General features: G+C 40.3%; 1 protein-coding gene across 2 annotated transcripts in view; it reads right to left on the bottom strand.

Annotated features, from left to right (window-relative positions):
* Positions 1-12762, bottom strand: part of ACACA (acetyl-CoA carboxylase alpha) — a 140769-nt gene that overhangs the window by 65953 nt on the left and 62054 nt on the right. For both annotated transcript variants that reach the window (XM_050909166.1, XM_050909167.1), the window contains 8 exons: positions 12081-12177; positions 10625-10732; positions 8348-8404; positions 7995-8039; positions 5120-5161; positions 4296-4511; positions 3615-3770; positions 1584-1787 (listed from right to left, as the gene is read on the bottom strand). In XM_050909166.1, coding sequence (XP_050765123.1) covers positions 1584-1787; positions 3615-3770; positions 4296-4511; positions 5120-5161; positions 7995-8039; positions 8348-8404; positions 10625-10732; positions 12081-12177 — 925 coding nt within the window. The remainder of the gene's footprint in view (positions 1-1583; positions 1788-3614; positions 3771-4295; positions 4512-5119; positions 5162-7994; positions 8040-8347; positions 8405-10624; positions 10733-12080; positions 12178-12762) is intronic.

Genomic DNA, 12762 nt, shown 5'->3' on the forward strand with positions numbered 1-12762 from the left:
CAAATGTTGCTTTTGAAGTAGCTTCTTCAATGGGAGAAATATTTATTCAGGGTAACAGGTATCTGTGACAGTGCCTGTGTTAGGATCTGCTACTGCACTTGGGGCCCAATTCTCCTTAAATCTCTGGAAAGTTCTGTGGGAACTGGAGAAGTCTGTACTGAGCATCACCACTCATTACCACAGAAACTGCGAAACAAGAGACCAGGGTCATTCTCTCATGATGAATCTATTTTTCCATTCTTCAGAAGTCATGAAAGTGCCCAGCACCCAGTACATCAGTAATGTCTGAATTCTTTTAAAAGAATTCTCTAAGTTCAAAATAACCCTCTGAAAACACAGGAAAAAATACACAGATCTAAACCCGTCCTATAAACTTCTGTCATGAGGGGGAGGATTTACCAAAGTTTCTTAAAAAACTAACACCTTCAAGCTTTGTAAGACAAACTTTCCTGCCAACTACTCAAAGAGTTAATTGAAATAATTCCTATCAGTATAATTTTTTACTAGAACCTGGTTTAATATCCTGGAAAAAAATCTAATTTAAAAATATCAAATATTGGAAAAGTTGCTAAAAGCCATACACACAGAAATGCATTCCCCTAGCTTTAAAAAAAACCAAACTCATCAGAGACAGAATTTAAGACGAAAGGTGACCTTCACAAATGACTAACAAAACTCAAGTGTTAAGCTCAGCTACTAGAGACTATTAAAATATTCTTTTTTGATGATGATGAAAGACCTCATCTCCACTCAAAGGCAGAAATGAAGTAAAACGTACAGACGTTATCTGTCCTAGGATCTCCAGAACTGGATGGACTGTATGGCCTGGCACTTGCTGGAAAAATTTAAATGGAGAAGAACGGGAGAAAAGGTGATTCAGCACTTTCTGTTCAACGTTAACGGTGCCCAAGTGATTTATTCTGCTGCTACTACTGCATGGCAGAGAGATTATTACAGAGGGAGATGTAAACATTTCTGTAGTTAAATATTTTTCATGCATCCTATGCTCCACGTATTTTAGCATATGTAGGTATCTCAGTTAACCACACTGTTCCTATGCCATGAAAAGCAGAAATACCAGGATAGCCACAACCATTACAAAAGAGCCCATTATGCTTCATAAAAATGATATAAAAGCACCTTCAATAATTTTATATCATCCTACCCAGGTCATTCCCTATATCTTTAGAATTTAAAAGACAAGTTCACAGATTTTCTCTATCTACTCAGGGAAACGTATAATTAATAATATTTTTTATTACGACCTACAGGATGAGCACCAACAGTGACTACTTTTCTATTACTTTTTTGAGCACTCTGCCACAGAGAAAAAGAGATGTGCAAATGACTGAAGGTACGTACAAAACAATTAGAAGATACGCACTTTTACATAACTGATTAAATTTTGCACACCTACATGCCTATTGCAAGATTATCTTTACATGCTTCTTCCTTTGGTAAAGTCGAATGGCAATTTTATATTACCTGAAAACACCGCAAACCACAGAAGAGCTTCATCAGGTATAATGTGTGCCCCGCCAAATAATTTGCTCATCAAACCACGGAGCCATGTGGAACTGTACCTGTCCTGTTCTGGAGTCTGTCACTTCTTTGTACAGGCTGATGTCCAAATAGTAGCCTGACTCGTTGGTCAAGAAGAGACGAATGGGAATTGCCTTCCCAGTCGGTGTCAAACGAATGTTGATCTTCAGCTCGGCTTGGAGGACGCGCAGTTTCCACAAGCGACTCCCGTAGCGCATCACCATGCTCCGCACAGATTCTTCGATCTTAAAACACACGAGAAGAATTTCCCTCACCTTTGTGGACACATCCACTGCTTTGTCACCCCTCCATCCCACGGCTGTAAGGTCCTGCTCAAAGGGTAACACCACAGAAGAGGAGAGATGGAAGCACCAAACAGCAGCACGTGCCCAGTGCTGTAATGGGACCTCGGTGGCCTGTCCGTTCTCATCCTAACGAGCCTTGAGATAGGCAGGAACTGAACTCAACCCAGGGACTACTGAGGTAGAGGGACAGCGCTGGATTCACATCTCTTTTCCTCATGGCACATCACACCCCAGCAAGGCACAGCGTGCCCACTGCTTCCCCTTCATCTACCTTTCTTCCTGCAGGCATAGCTCACAGCTAAGAACTACAAAATGCAGGAAAGTGAAATCCTTGACAAATAGTTATGTAGCACTTATATGCACAATAATCATGTTTCACCACGCATGCGGTACAGCACTTTAAATCAACAAAGCAATTACTACTTGGAGCTTGGCCTTCTGGTGTTCTATTAAACTTTATAATATACTACTGTTGGCAAATAGCGCATATTAAAAGAAGGCAATTTACAGGCTGTTTTTAACATTCTTTCAAAAAATAAAAAGTCTCTTTTCCACAGCAGCTCAGGGAAAAGTCACGGTACACATTTGAGGGCAGCCTAACTTCCAGGGGCTGAATTTCCCAGCTTCTTCTGAACTTCCTGGGAACTAAAAGATTTTGGATGCGCCAAGAGAGAATTTATTCAAAAGCGATTTAAGCCAGCAATTTTTAATCATGATTTAAAAGTCAGCAAGCAAGAGATACTTATTTTGATAACCAATTCATCTTTTTAAACTTTCAGTTATTCTCATAAGGAAAGGTCAGCTCTCATCTTTCGGTAACCATGAATAGAATGTTGATTTCCAACTAAATGCAGCCTTTACAGTTTATTTGGGACTTTCTTTGTGGTGGTTCTGCTAACCAGAAACATGCTTTATGCCTAAACACTTTCATTTATGCATCTACAAAGCTTAATGTTCATTTATTTATAATGTTGATCTCTGTGGTTCTGTATCAGAGAATGAAAATGAGGCACTTCTTTTTGTAGCTGAATTTACAAATTCTTCTTACATTCATGACTTATCTCACATTTTATTTGGATAGAATCTGGACTTTTGTAACAAACAGAAGAGCATTTAAAGCTATTTCCTTATTAAAATTGTTTATCTCAAACACACAATGAAAAAATAAGTTTAGTTTCAAATACAAAACAGATTTTTAATAAACTGTTCCTTAGTTTACACAGAGGAAGTGAGCTGCATTGCCTGAAGGACAGCGTTACTCCACTAAAAATATGAGCTCTGCTAGTTCTGAAATCTTACATTTAATATTTATTCATACATTGGAAGAAAAAAACAAAGCTTACTTCCTTCCTCACTGCCAAAGAGGTTCCTAACATGAAACAAACTAATTGCTTGCCTTAACTAGCTAAAATAAAAAGTATTCTCTCTGCTTTTGAAGAGAAGTTGGTTTAGCAGCTCAACAAGCAATCTTTAGAGACGTCCATTAGTTATGTGACTCCACTTTCTTTACTGCAAAGCAAAACTCCGGTATTTGTAGAGTAACTAAACTGACCCTCACGATACCACTGCTAATACTGGTCCCCAATTTCTTGTGCTTTCCGTTATAAAACGGCTAGTAGAAACTGCGCGTCATTCACCAAATGGTATTAAAATGCACTCAATCAATAGGTGCTCTTACATAGCATAAAAAGGCAACAAAAGACCATTAATTCTGGTGAGTCAAGCCCGAGAAAAACAAACAGTTCAGAGCTAGGGAAGAGATCATACCTTAGATGGGTCCATGATGACAGTAGGCACGAAATTTAAGAAGATGTGATTGCAGTCAGTGCGCACGTTGGTATTATTAAATGCCACCTCCAACTCATCCATGGCTTCCAAAAGCAATCGTTCTCCCTCATTTTGCAGATACTCAAAGGAGGCTTCCTGCCAGGTATTGTCAACAAATAATTTACTTTCTACTCAAAAATCACAGCCCAAGAATACAGTGTTTGAAAAACTGCAGAAGGACTTGACTGAGAAAATAGGTTACATTTGTTTCAGCAGGATGTGCAACCCTGAAACAGATCCATCACAATCACAGAGCCCGTACTCCCACTGCCTAGATTCGCATACCCGGCCGACTTGTGCCCTCGTTTAGGTCAGCATAAATCCAAAACTAGACAGGGCAAACCATTACTGCAGTAGTGCAGGAGAAACACAGAGAAACAACTGTTGCCTCAAAATGCAAGAGTTTCTGACTATCCACTTGGGCCACAGAAAAACCTCCTTGAAGCACAGGAATACTAGGGCTTTGAAGACATGCTTCTGCAGAGCCAGCACCAGCAAAGAGAGGGCACACATCCACAGTACTCTATACAGTTAATACGTTTGCATGCAGGTTCCTAGAATGACTTACAGTGTTTCATACACTGTCTTGGAAAGAGACCTTGCATGGGCGACAAAACTCACCTTGGTAACCAGATCTGAATGCCTTATAATAGCCCTCACGAAGAACCTGTAGTCTGTCACTTCTGTTCCCACTTCAACTTTAGCTGCTCCCAGGTAGAGATGCATTTTGTGATTGGCACACGGGATGGCAGTGAGATCGAAGTTTCGCATTCGGTTCAACTCGAGCTGAAAAGCCAGAGCTGGCTCCAGATGACGGTAAATCCTATCTTCCTCAAACTGGACGCACCCGGCATCATACAGGCAGAAAAGGGTGTAAAAGAGGATGGTGGGTTAAGAAGCTGAAACACTGAGGATGGGAAGAACTAGACAACACCCCTTATGAAATTTCATATTGAATTAAAAAACTAAAGATTCAAATGAATCCAACCCAGAGTTTTCTAACTCATGCAGAGTCATTAACACTAAGAGCTGCGTTGAAACTGTTGAAATACTACGAGTAGAAGACAAATTGCAAGACAGTGAGTTCTCAAGCTCACCTCCCCCAAACCCCTCTTTTTCACAGAAGCCAGAAAGTTTGGTATTGAACCATTGTACTGCTTCCAGTGCTCCCTTGTTACACTGCAACTAAAATCTGCATAAACAGAAGCTTCAGTTCAGTCTTCCAAATGCACGAATTTTTATCCCCAAATATCAGAGACTCATTGTTACTGACATCAACTGCTGCGTGTGCAGACGAGTGGCCTAGTGACGGAGGAGAAAATACCGCACCAGGCAGTGAAGTTGGGCTGAAGTAGCTCCCACCCTCTTAGACTGGCAAGAAACAGCTACATGAAAGAAGGATAAAGCCAACACTTAGAGAAAAGTATTAAGAATATACAACTTACCTTATCCCGGGCACGGAATGTGAAGAACTTTGGAAACTCCCTCTGTTTGAAAATAAAAACAATGATGTTAGCCCTCCAGAAGTAAGCCATTTGATCTACCCAGAGAATGCTCACAGGCCAGACCTGGGGCAGCACCACAGCAGAGGAGATGACACAAGTTGTTACAAGCTACTTTTTCAACATCACAAAGGGTGGTGGAAAATCAAGTTACCCTCAAGAAGGCAGCAGAGGTAGTTTAAACCTGTCTTCACTGCTAATGCAACAGAGGCTACTTGATTGGCTTTTGATTATTATTGTCAATTATTAACAGACAATAACATGGAACTGTCCAGACAGTAGTGGGAAACAACTTCTAGCTCTATTATGATTACTGTGGAAATGTTTGGAAGCCATACAATGATATTAACACTCCATTATGTAAGCAGACGTACACAAAACAATGATCTGTATTCCATAGCTCTCTTCATACTATTACTGCTAGAAATACTCTCCTCCCAAGGAAAACTATGAATTGTAATCAAATAACTTTATCTTCACATATTAAATAGTACTCTACAAAAATCCCCCAAATATGATTAGGTTTCTCTGTTATTCTATTGCACAGATAAAATCCTAGCAAATGGTAAGGGCTTTATATTTTTGTGGCATATTGCACGTCTTAGAAGAATGAGAAAGACTAGACAGCATCCTTCTAGATCTCCCTCCAGTTTCATCCCAGCAAAGCCATCCATTTCTGTGGAATTACACTGTTCCTGGCTGGAGGAACTTTTGTGAATGCTTTGCACCAACATGAGAATACCAGCCATTTATGTTAAAGGTGACCTGAGAGAGCATACACAACGCCAGAACTGTCTTACTAAGAGAAAAAGAAGTTATCTGACCTGGAGTCACTGGATTTCTGAATCACATTTCACTATCAATGAAAGACTTGCAACCCTAGCTTGATTCTGTGCAACAACCAGTGCATGGTGACAGAGTATAAGGCTCCACTGAGCAACATGGCTTTTAAGGCTTAAAGTAATCTTCTAGCTAGTCATCTTCCGTACCTCCTACAAAAAACAGTCCCCAGAACTTCACCTGATGACTCTCAGTTGAGCAAAATAACTTTTTTATTTGCCTGGAGTATGTCTTCCAGACTAGCCAGTGGTACAAGAAATCCTGCCTGAAAATTCAGGCAATGGGCATACTAGGTGAGCCTAAGAGCATCAACTATACTCTAAGAAAACAACCACTTCCATGTTTCCTCACTTCTCTTCCAAATCCCTCCTACCTGTCCTCCTCTGCACGCTGCCAATTTCTCCTAACATCATCCATGCTCATTCTACCACTAATGTAATTGCTTTCAAGGCATTTGATTAGTGTTGTGGGCAAATATAATAATTAGATGTGCACACACACAAAAATTTTCAGTGCTCTGGTACCAAAATCCAAAAGAGTGCTCCATTTCCTAGGCAGAAGAATTATACCCCTGCTGTGTTCTAATCAACCAACCATCATCAAGACAATCAAAATAATTTGCCTAAATTAGCCAATCAAGACACCCTGCAAACCACAGAATGTGAAAAGCTACAACAGAAATCATCATAGTTGATTATTATACTAATAATCATGTTAAAAACCTAATGAGATGAGGAAATTGGAAGCTTGCTGGAGCAACTCTCTATTACCTCAACATGCTGGGAACTAATTATATAGACTGTAATTAAAACAAAAACAAACCCAAGCCCAGGCCTTGGCTAAGTTAATAGTTGGTCCAGCAATAAACGAAGTAGAATAGGAGACAGTAATAAAGACTGACACTCACAAAAGATCCCAGAGGTACTCTACAAACTTTGCAAACAGATGACATACCACGCTGCCTCCTCTGGCTTAGGAACTAGGAGCATCCTAACAGTCCATCGCTCTCAATGGCAGCTCAGGGAAAACTTTTTGTGATGACTCCTTTTATTCTTTGCCTCCTTTCTGACCACTGACGCACGCTACAGTGTTTATTCATAAACTCTTTTTTTCATTCCCCAAGTATCAACTCTGTTCTCTAAACCTCCCTTTTTTTAAAATCTAAACACTGGGCTTTCTTGCTTAAGGTCCCAACACCCCTCCAAAGAGTCTAATTTCCTATGTAAGCCATTGATTGACACGTACCTGTACCTATACTGTGGGCAGCGATTCCCATGTGGTGATACCCACAGTTGTTCCAATACTATTTTTGCTGATTTGTAAACTAGTTTTCTTTTCATAAAGCTTGCTAAACCAGGTAGGTTGAGCACAGGATGAATTTCTTGCACTTTCAAGACTCCTAATAACTTCCAGAGTTGTAAAGTAGATACACAAGGGATAAAAATCGGGTTTATGCCTTACATTGCCACCTTGAAAACAGGGCTAAACTAGTCCTCACTGATGCCCAACCCCTGGGGAAAGAAGTAATTCTTAGCAGTAAGAGCATCAAACATTTTCCACATCACTGAGCCATTATGCGAAATTTAGCAAGTCACTTCAATTACTCCTCTAAGTTATTTTCAAATCAGTAAGAAGCCTAAAGAAATCACACACCACGTAAGAAATACAAAAATTTAATTGTGTAATTACATTTTAGAATACAACACAATACTGAAACAAACAAGATCTTTATTAATGTGGCAGTCATGAGTTCAGCCAGGTAACAAGAGAGACTTTAGCATGAGAATGGCCCCACTGAATGCAAAAGGCCCGCTCCTGTATTTGAAGTTAGAAGTTTGTTTAAATACTTCCCTTAACTCTGACACCAATGCTGGCATTAAATGCCTGACTAAGAACCAAATGAGAAGCCTAGAGTCACTTACGTGTCTCCTGGCCTCAGGTCAAGAATACCACCGTGTTCTAGGCCCTTTTTACTTACATGAAATCTCTGATCCACCTCATAGTTGACCTGTTTCCTGAAGTCCTTACAAACGAAACATACAAACACAGGAAGACAAGAAAAAAAAGCAGAAGAAAGCTAGCAATTAGGATGAAAATCAAAAATTAATTAATTCAAGAATACAAGAGGTGCCAAGATTGTTTACAATTGTAAATTAATTTTCTTAAGCGAATTCATCAAAACCATCTCAAATTTTAGAGAACAAAAACAGTGAAGAGAGAACTAAATACAGTTAACACAGCATTTAATTTGGGAAAAAACACATCAAATGTCAATGTTATTATGAGCTAGAAACCAAAGACTGCTGAGCAGCATGAGAGATATCAAAATACCTTTTGTGCTACAAGGAAAGTCAGCCTCCGAATCCCATGTTCAATCAGGACTGATTTCTGTAAAAAGGCAAGGATGGAATCAGGTGACTGGATTAACAGAAAAAGAACACATCAAAAACATGTCAAAGTCTTCTATGAACTGAAAAAGCTCTACAGACCCTCCTGCATCTATGCTGTAAGTTCCTAGTCCACTTCAGCCTGCTCATAGCTAAGATTGCTCATCTGATGATCGTCTAGTAGCACACATAAGCAAATACACTACATCTGAAGAGGTAACTAACCAAATCACAAGAACGTAGTATTCCAGCTGAGCCTTGCTAACAAGTAAAGCAGAAGTGTCGTATACAAGTCTTGCAGAAAATATCCTTGTTCATTTGCCAAAGTAAGTTGGTCTTTTTTGCAAAGATTACTTTTTGAAGGGAGCACAGCGTAGACATGGCAAGGCCATGGAAAACGTGTTTTAAAGGAACTAACCCAAGGAAGCATGTAGCACATACTTGATTTTGGCACAATAAACACACAGACAACCCAGACTAAAGGACAGATGTGTCAATATTGCAAAGGTGATAAATGATAGGTGTTACTTAGTTTTTTAAAACAGATGAGAGAATATCCATTCTGGTTGCTTCTTTATCAAATTCCTCTAAGCCACATTTCAAATGAGTGCTGCCATCAGTATTTGCCACACCACTGATCTTTTGAAGTGTTAAGATCTCATAATTCTGCTCCTCTTTCTAAAACTTCTTCCTTTCTCCTCCTTTTTCCAATTTAAAAGCAAAGAAAAAAAAGGAAGAACAAAAAAGAAACAAGAATTCAGCTAGACCAGGAACAAAACAACCCCTTTTGGCACAGACTGAAATGTTTTACTAAGGTTAAGCCCTTTGAAAATGAGCATCAGTGACTATATTCATGGCAAGAGGAAGAAAATAACTTTAATAATGCCATGATTTAAAAAGCAAAAATTGTTATTGCTTTTAAAATTCCACAAGTGGCAGACAATAACAGCATAGCAACAGGATTCTGATTACATCGTAATAATGTGGGTCTCACAGCAAGTCCACAGCTATTACAGAGCGATTAGCCATCAGCACCTGGAGAAACTCCATTTACACTGACTGCCTCAATCTCCTCCACAAGTCATTTACAAGTATATGATCCTAATTTCTATTAAAAAAACCACACACAACATGCTGGGACTAGAAGATTATTTGGACAATTTGGATCAACCTATTTGATAGTTTAATGTGTTTTGGAATTTTTTTTTTTATTTCTTTCCTTTTATCCCCTCCCATAAAACGCCTGGAGCATGATCAAGCAGATGAAAAGCAGAACTAGTTTTAATTTTTATATTTGATTATTTTCTTTGCTTAAAGACACAGGAAGCTGCCGAAGTCCCGTGGATACCAGCCCCGTTTTGGAACCCCTCATTTCTGCAGAATGTATTACCACCTCCCACACTGGGAAGCGAAGTTAGAAACTACTCGCTCAGTCCTCCCATAGTCATTGCAGGTACCACGGATGCAGCAGGGCCCCAGTGCCTGATGGGCTATTCACATCCACAAGCCAGTTGAGGAGTTCTTCACACCAACCAGAAAAGCAAGTGCAGGCAGGCACAGGAGGGCAGAGTGGACACGAGGAGGCTATCTCCAATCCTGTCGCCTCACAACTGACCACAGGACTAACATTTGGTGCTCTAAAGTGTATCCCGTACTTACGAAGGAGCAACAGAACATACCAAATCAATTCCACCTTGTGCCAGAAATATCATACTAGGTGGATGCTCCAGCAAGCCAACAAGGAAAACAAATTTTAATTGCATTAAGACTATCGTGACACAGAAAATACAGGCCATTTTAATGTCACTTTCCATGCCTCTGTTACTCATATAACAACTTTACCACCAGGGAGAGGGATACAGCACATTTTTTAGAGCATCTGGAGGTAGATACTGAAGATTGACCCAATGCGTTTAAAACCTTAAAGGTCTTTTACCCTACGAAAAATTAAAGGGAAGAAGTCCTGACCTAATGGATTAGAATGCACTGCAAAGAGAAACAATGACCTGGAGGCTTCAGAAAGGTGCAGCTACATCCAGTTAAAGAAGTGGTAAGGTTTTAGAGATGGGATAAATTAAGGATGTAACTGTTGCATTTATTTGTTTTGAAAAAAACCCAACCAAACAAACAAAAAACTGAGGAACATACTGACTTTTCCCCAAGCAGACAGAACTGTCCTGCACAATCACGCAGTTCCAGAGAGAGAATCAAGGCAACTTACCTTGCTTTGCGTGAACTCTCTGAACATGGCTGCCAGCCCATCATCATCAACGTCACTGTCTGTTTTAATAGCAACATTAAGAATGTGAATGGGCTCCTCACGGGCAGCCTGCAATTCAAAGAAAATATCCCCCATAAATAAACAGTTAACAACTTAACACCTGTGAGTTCTCAAAAGAGGCTCCCTAAATACAACTCTAAAATACAGATGCCCTAGGGAAAAATGACCTCAGCAGAGCATGCTGTAAACCAAGGAAAACTATGAGGGAAATCCTTGACCAAGCAGCCTCACAAATTTGCAATTTCACAGAAGTAAGAGTTAATGTCCACAAACAGCAAACAGGAGCTTCATTTGGAGAATCCAATTCTGACAGTCACATCTGACTTGGCTAACTCGAGTGTGCTTCATTTGGATGCAGAAAGAATGCAGGGTCAGGTCCTCTCTTTACAAGACGCTGTACAGGCAGGACATTAGAGGACTTCGGCATCAAGAAAGGTAATGAAATTAAGCAAATTCAAAGTGTGGGAGCAAAACAATGTGTGTTTTCATACCTACAACAAAATGAAATCATGTGGAAGCATCAATTACATTAGAAATCTGAGAAATGACAAATTTAGCATTTAAGAGCCTGCGGTTAACTGTGAAAAACTGAGTATGAATAGGAAATTATCCTTGGTGAGGTGAGGGGAGGTAAAGAGAGAGATCTGAGGACTTTAAGGTTGATGGTAATATTCTGGAACAAGGCTACAGTACTTACACACATCAAGATCAATGGATCAGTTTAAAACCAAGCCCTATTCTGGACACAGACTGTATTCCAACAGAGCTTCCCGCTGTTGGGGGGCAGGACAGAGCAGTGGAGCAGCTACCTGTGTCTCTAAGGGAAACTGGTCTTCTATCGCTAAGGATTATAAACCGTCTGCTTCCTCTGCACCTGTTCTCCACATCAATGCAAAAACTGAGGGGTTCCTCTCGTCTATTCCTCCTCAAAACAATTCTAAGAGGTAGAACAGAGGGAAGAATCAGAATGTAATGTGACTAGGAAGGGTGTAAGACAGAAAATAAGGCAAGTCAGACTTAAGGTAAAGGCGGTTGAATATGCAGTTCAACACCCCGATGCACAGAGGAAGTCTGGAAACTTAATCGTGGGTCTAAACTCTCAGTTACACTGCTGCGGATCCAGTAATTCTGCTGACGTTAAAAGCTACAAACTGAATTTACATGGAAAGTAAGAGACTTAGCCGTAGTTTTAGAACAGAGTCAGAAAATGGCCACCTACTTTGAATCACCTGCTGTGGAACAAGCAAACAAATCACATACATAAATACATAAAGCTCTTAACTCCTGCTTCCAGCACTCGAACTAGTGAAAAGTATCTAGCCTGCAGTCACTGCGCCATTCTGCACGCCTTCTATTTCCAACCTGAGAGCAATCTCAAGAGAAAAAACTACCGTACCTTGTCTTCATCATACAAGGAAGCATGGCCAGCTTCGGGGAAGGTTGGGCTCTGGGGAGGAGAGTCGCAGAAACAACCCATCACTTCATCAAAGATTCTGAAATACACCAGAGAAGTATTAGTCATCAACACACTGCTGCTAGCCCACTGAAAGCATATAGCACTAAAATCCACAAATCATGTTGCTAAGGAGGGGAGGGAGAGAGAAGGACTCCTTCCCTTTGCAGGACTGAAACTCAAAAGATTCAATAGGAGGCAATACCTCCTCCACCCCTTAAACTACAGCAGAGCTTGGATCTTCTAACATTTGTCAAAGATCTTATGGTTGCAGGCCCTTACAACTGCTATGGGCTCTGCTGGGGTTTTTTGCCTACCCCTAGAAGGTTGAACGCATAAAGAACACATCCTCCCACATATATACGCGTGAACATTAGCGTTAGAAGAAATCCAGCACGTTTGCAAATGATTTCCAATCAGCAGAAATTCAAGATGCTGATCCTTCTGGCTGCAAACTGCTCTTATAGCAGTCTGAAACTTTCAGTTATCTCAAGGAGACAGACAAGGGGATCCAAACAAACTTCCACCTGAAACTCCAGAACCTTAGCAAACAAGCTCAGGACCAGTTTAAACCTGACTCTAGAGAAGGCAAAGATTTTGTCCAGTTCCATTTGGGCCCACCTAG

Source organism: Gymnogyps californianus, chromosome 20 (genome assembly GCF_018139145.2).
Source record: "Gymnogyps californianus isolate 813 chromosome 20, ASM1813914v2, whole genome shotgun sequence".
Lineage (NCBI taxonomy): Eukaryota > Metazoa > Chordata > Aves > Accipitriformes > Cathartidae > Gymnogyps > Gymnogyps californianus.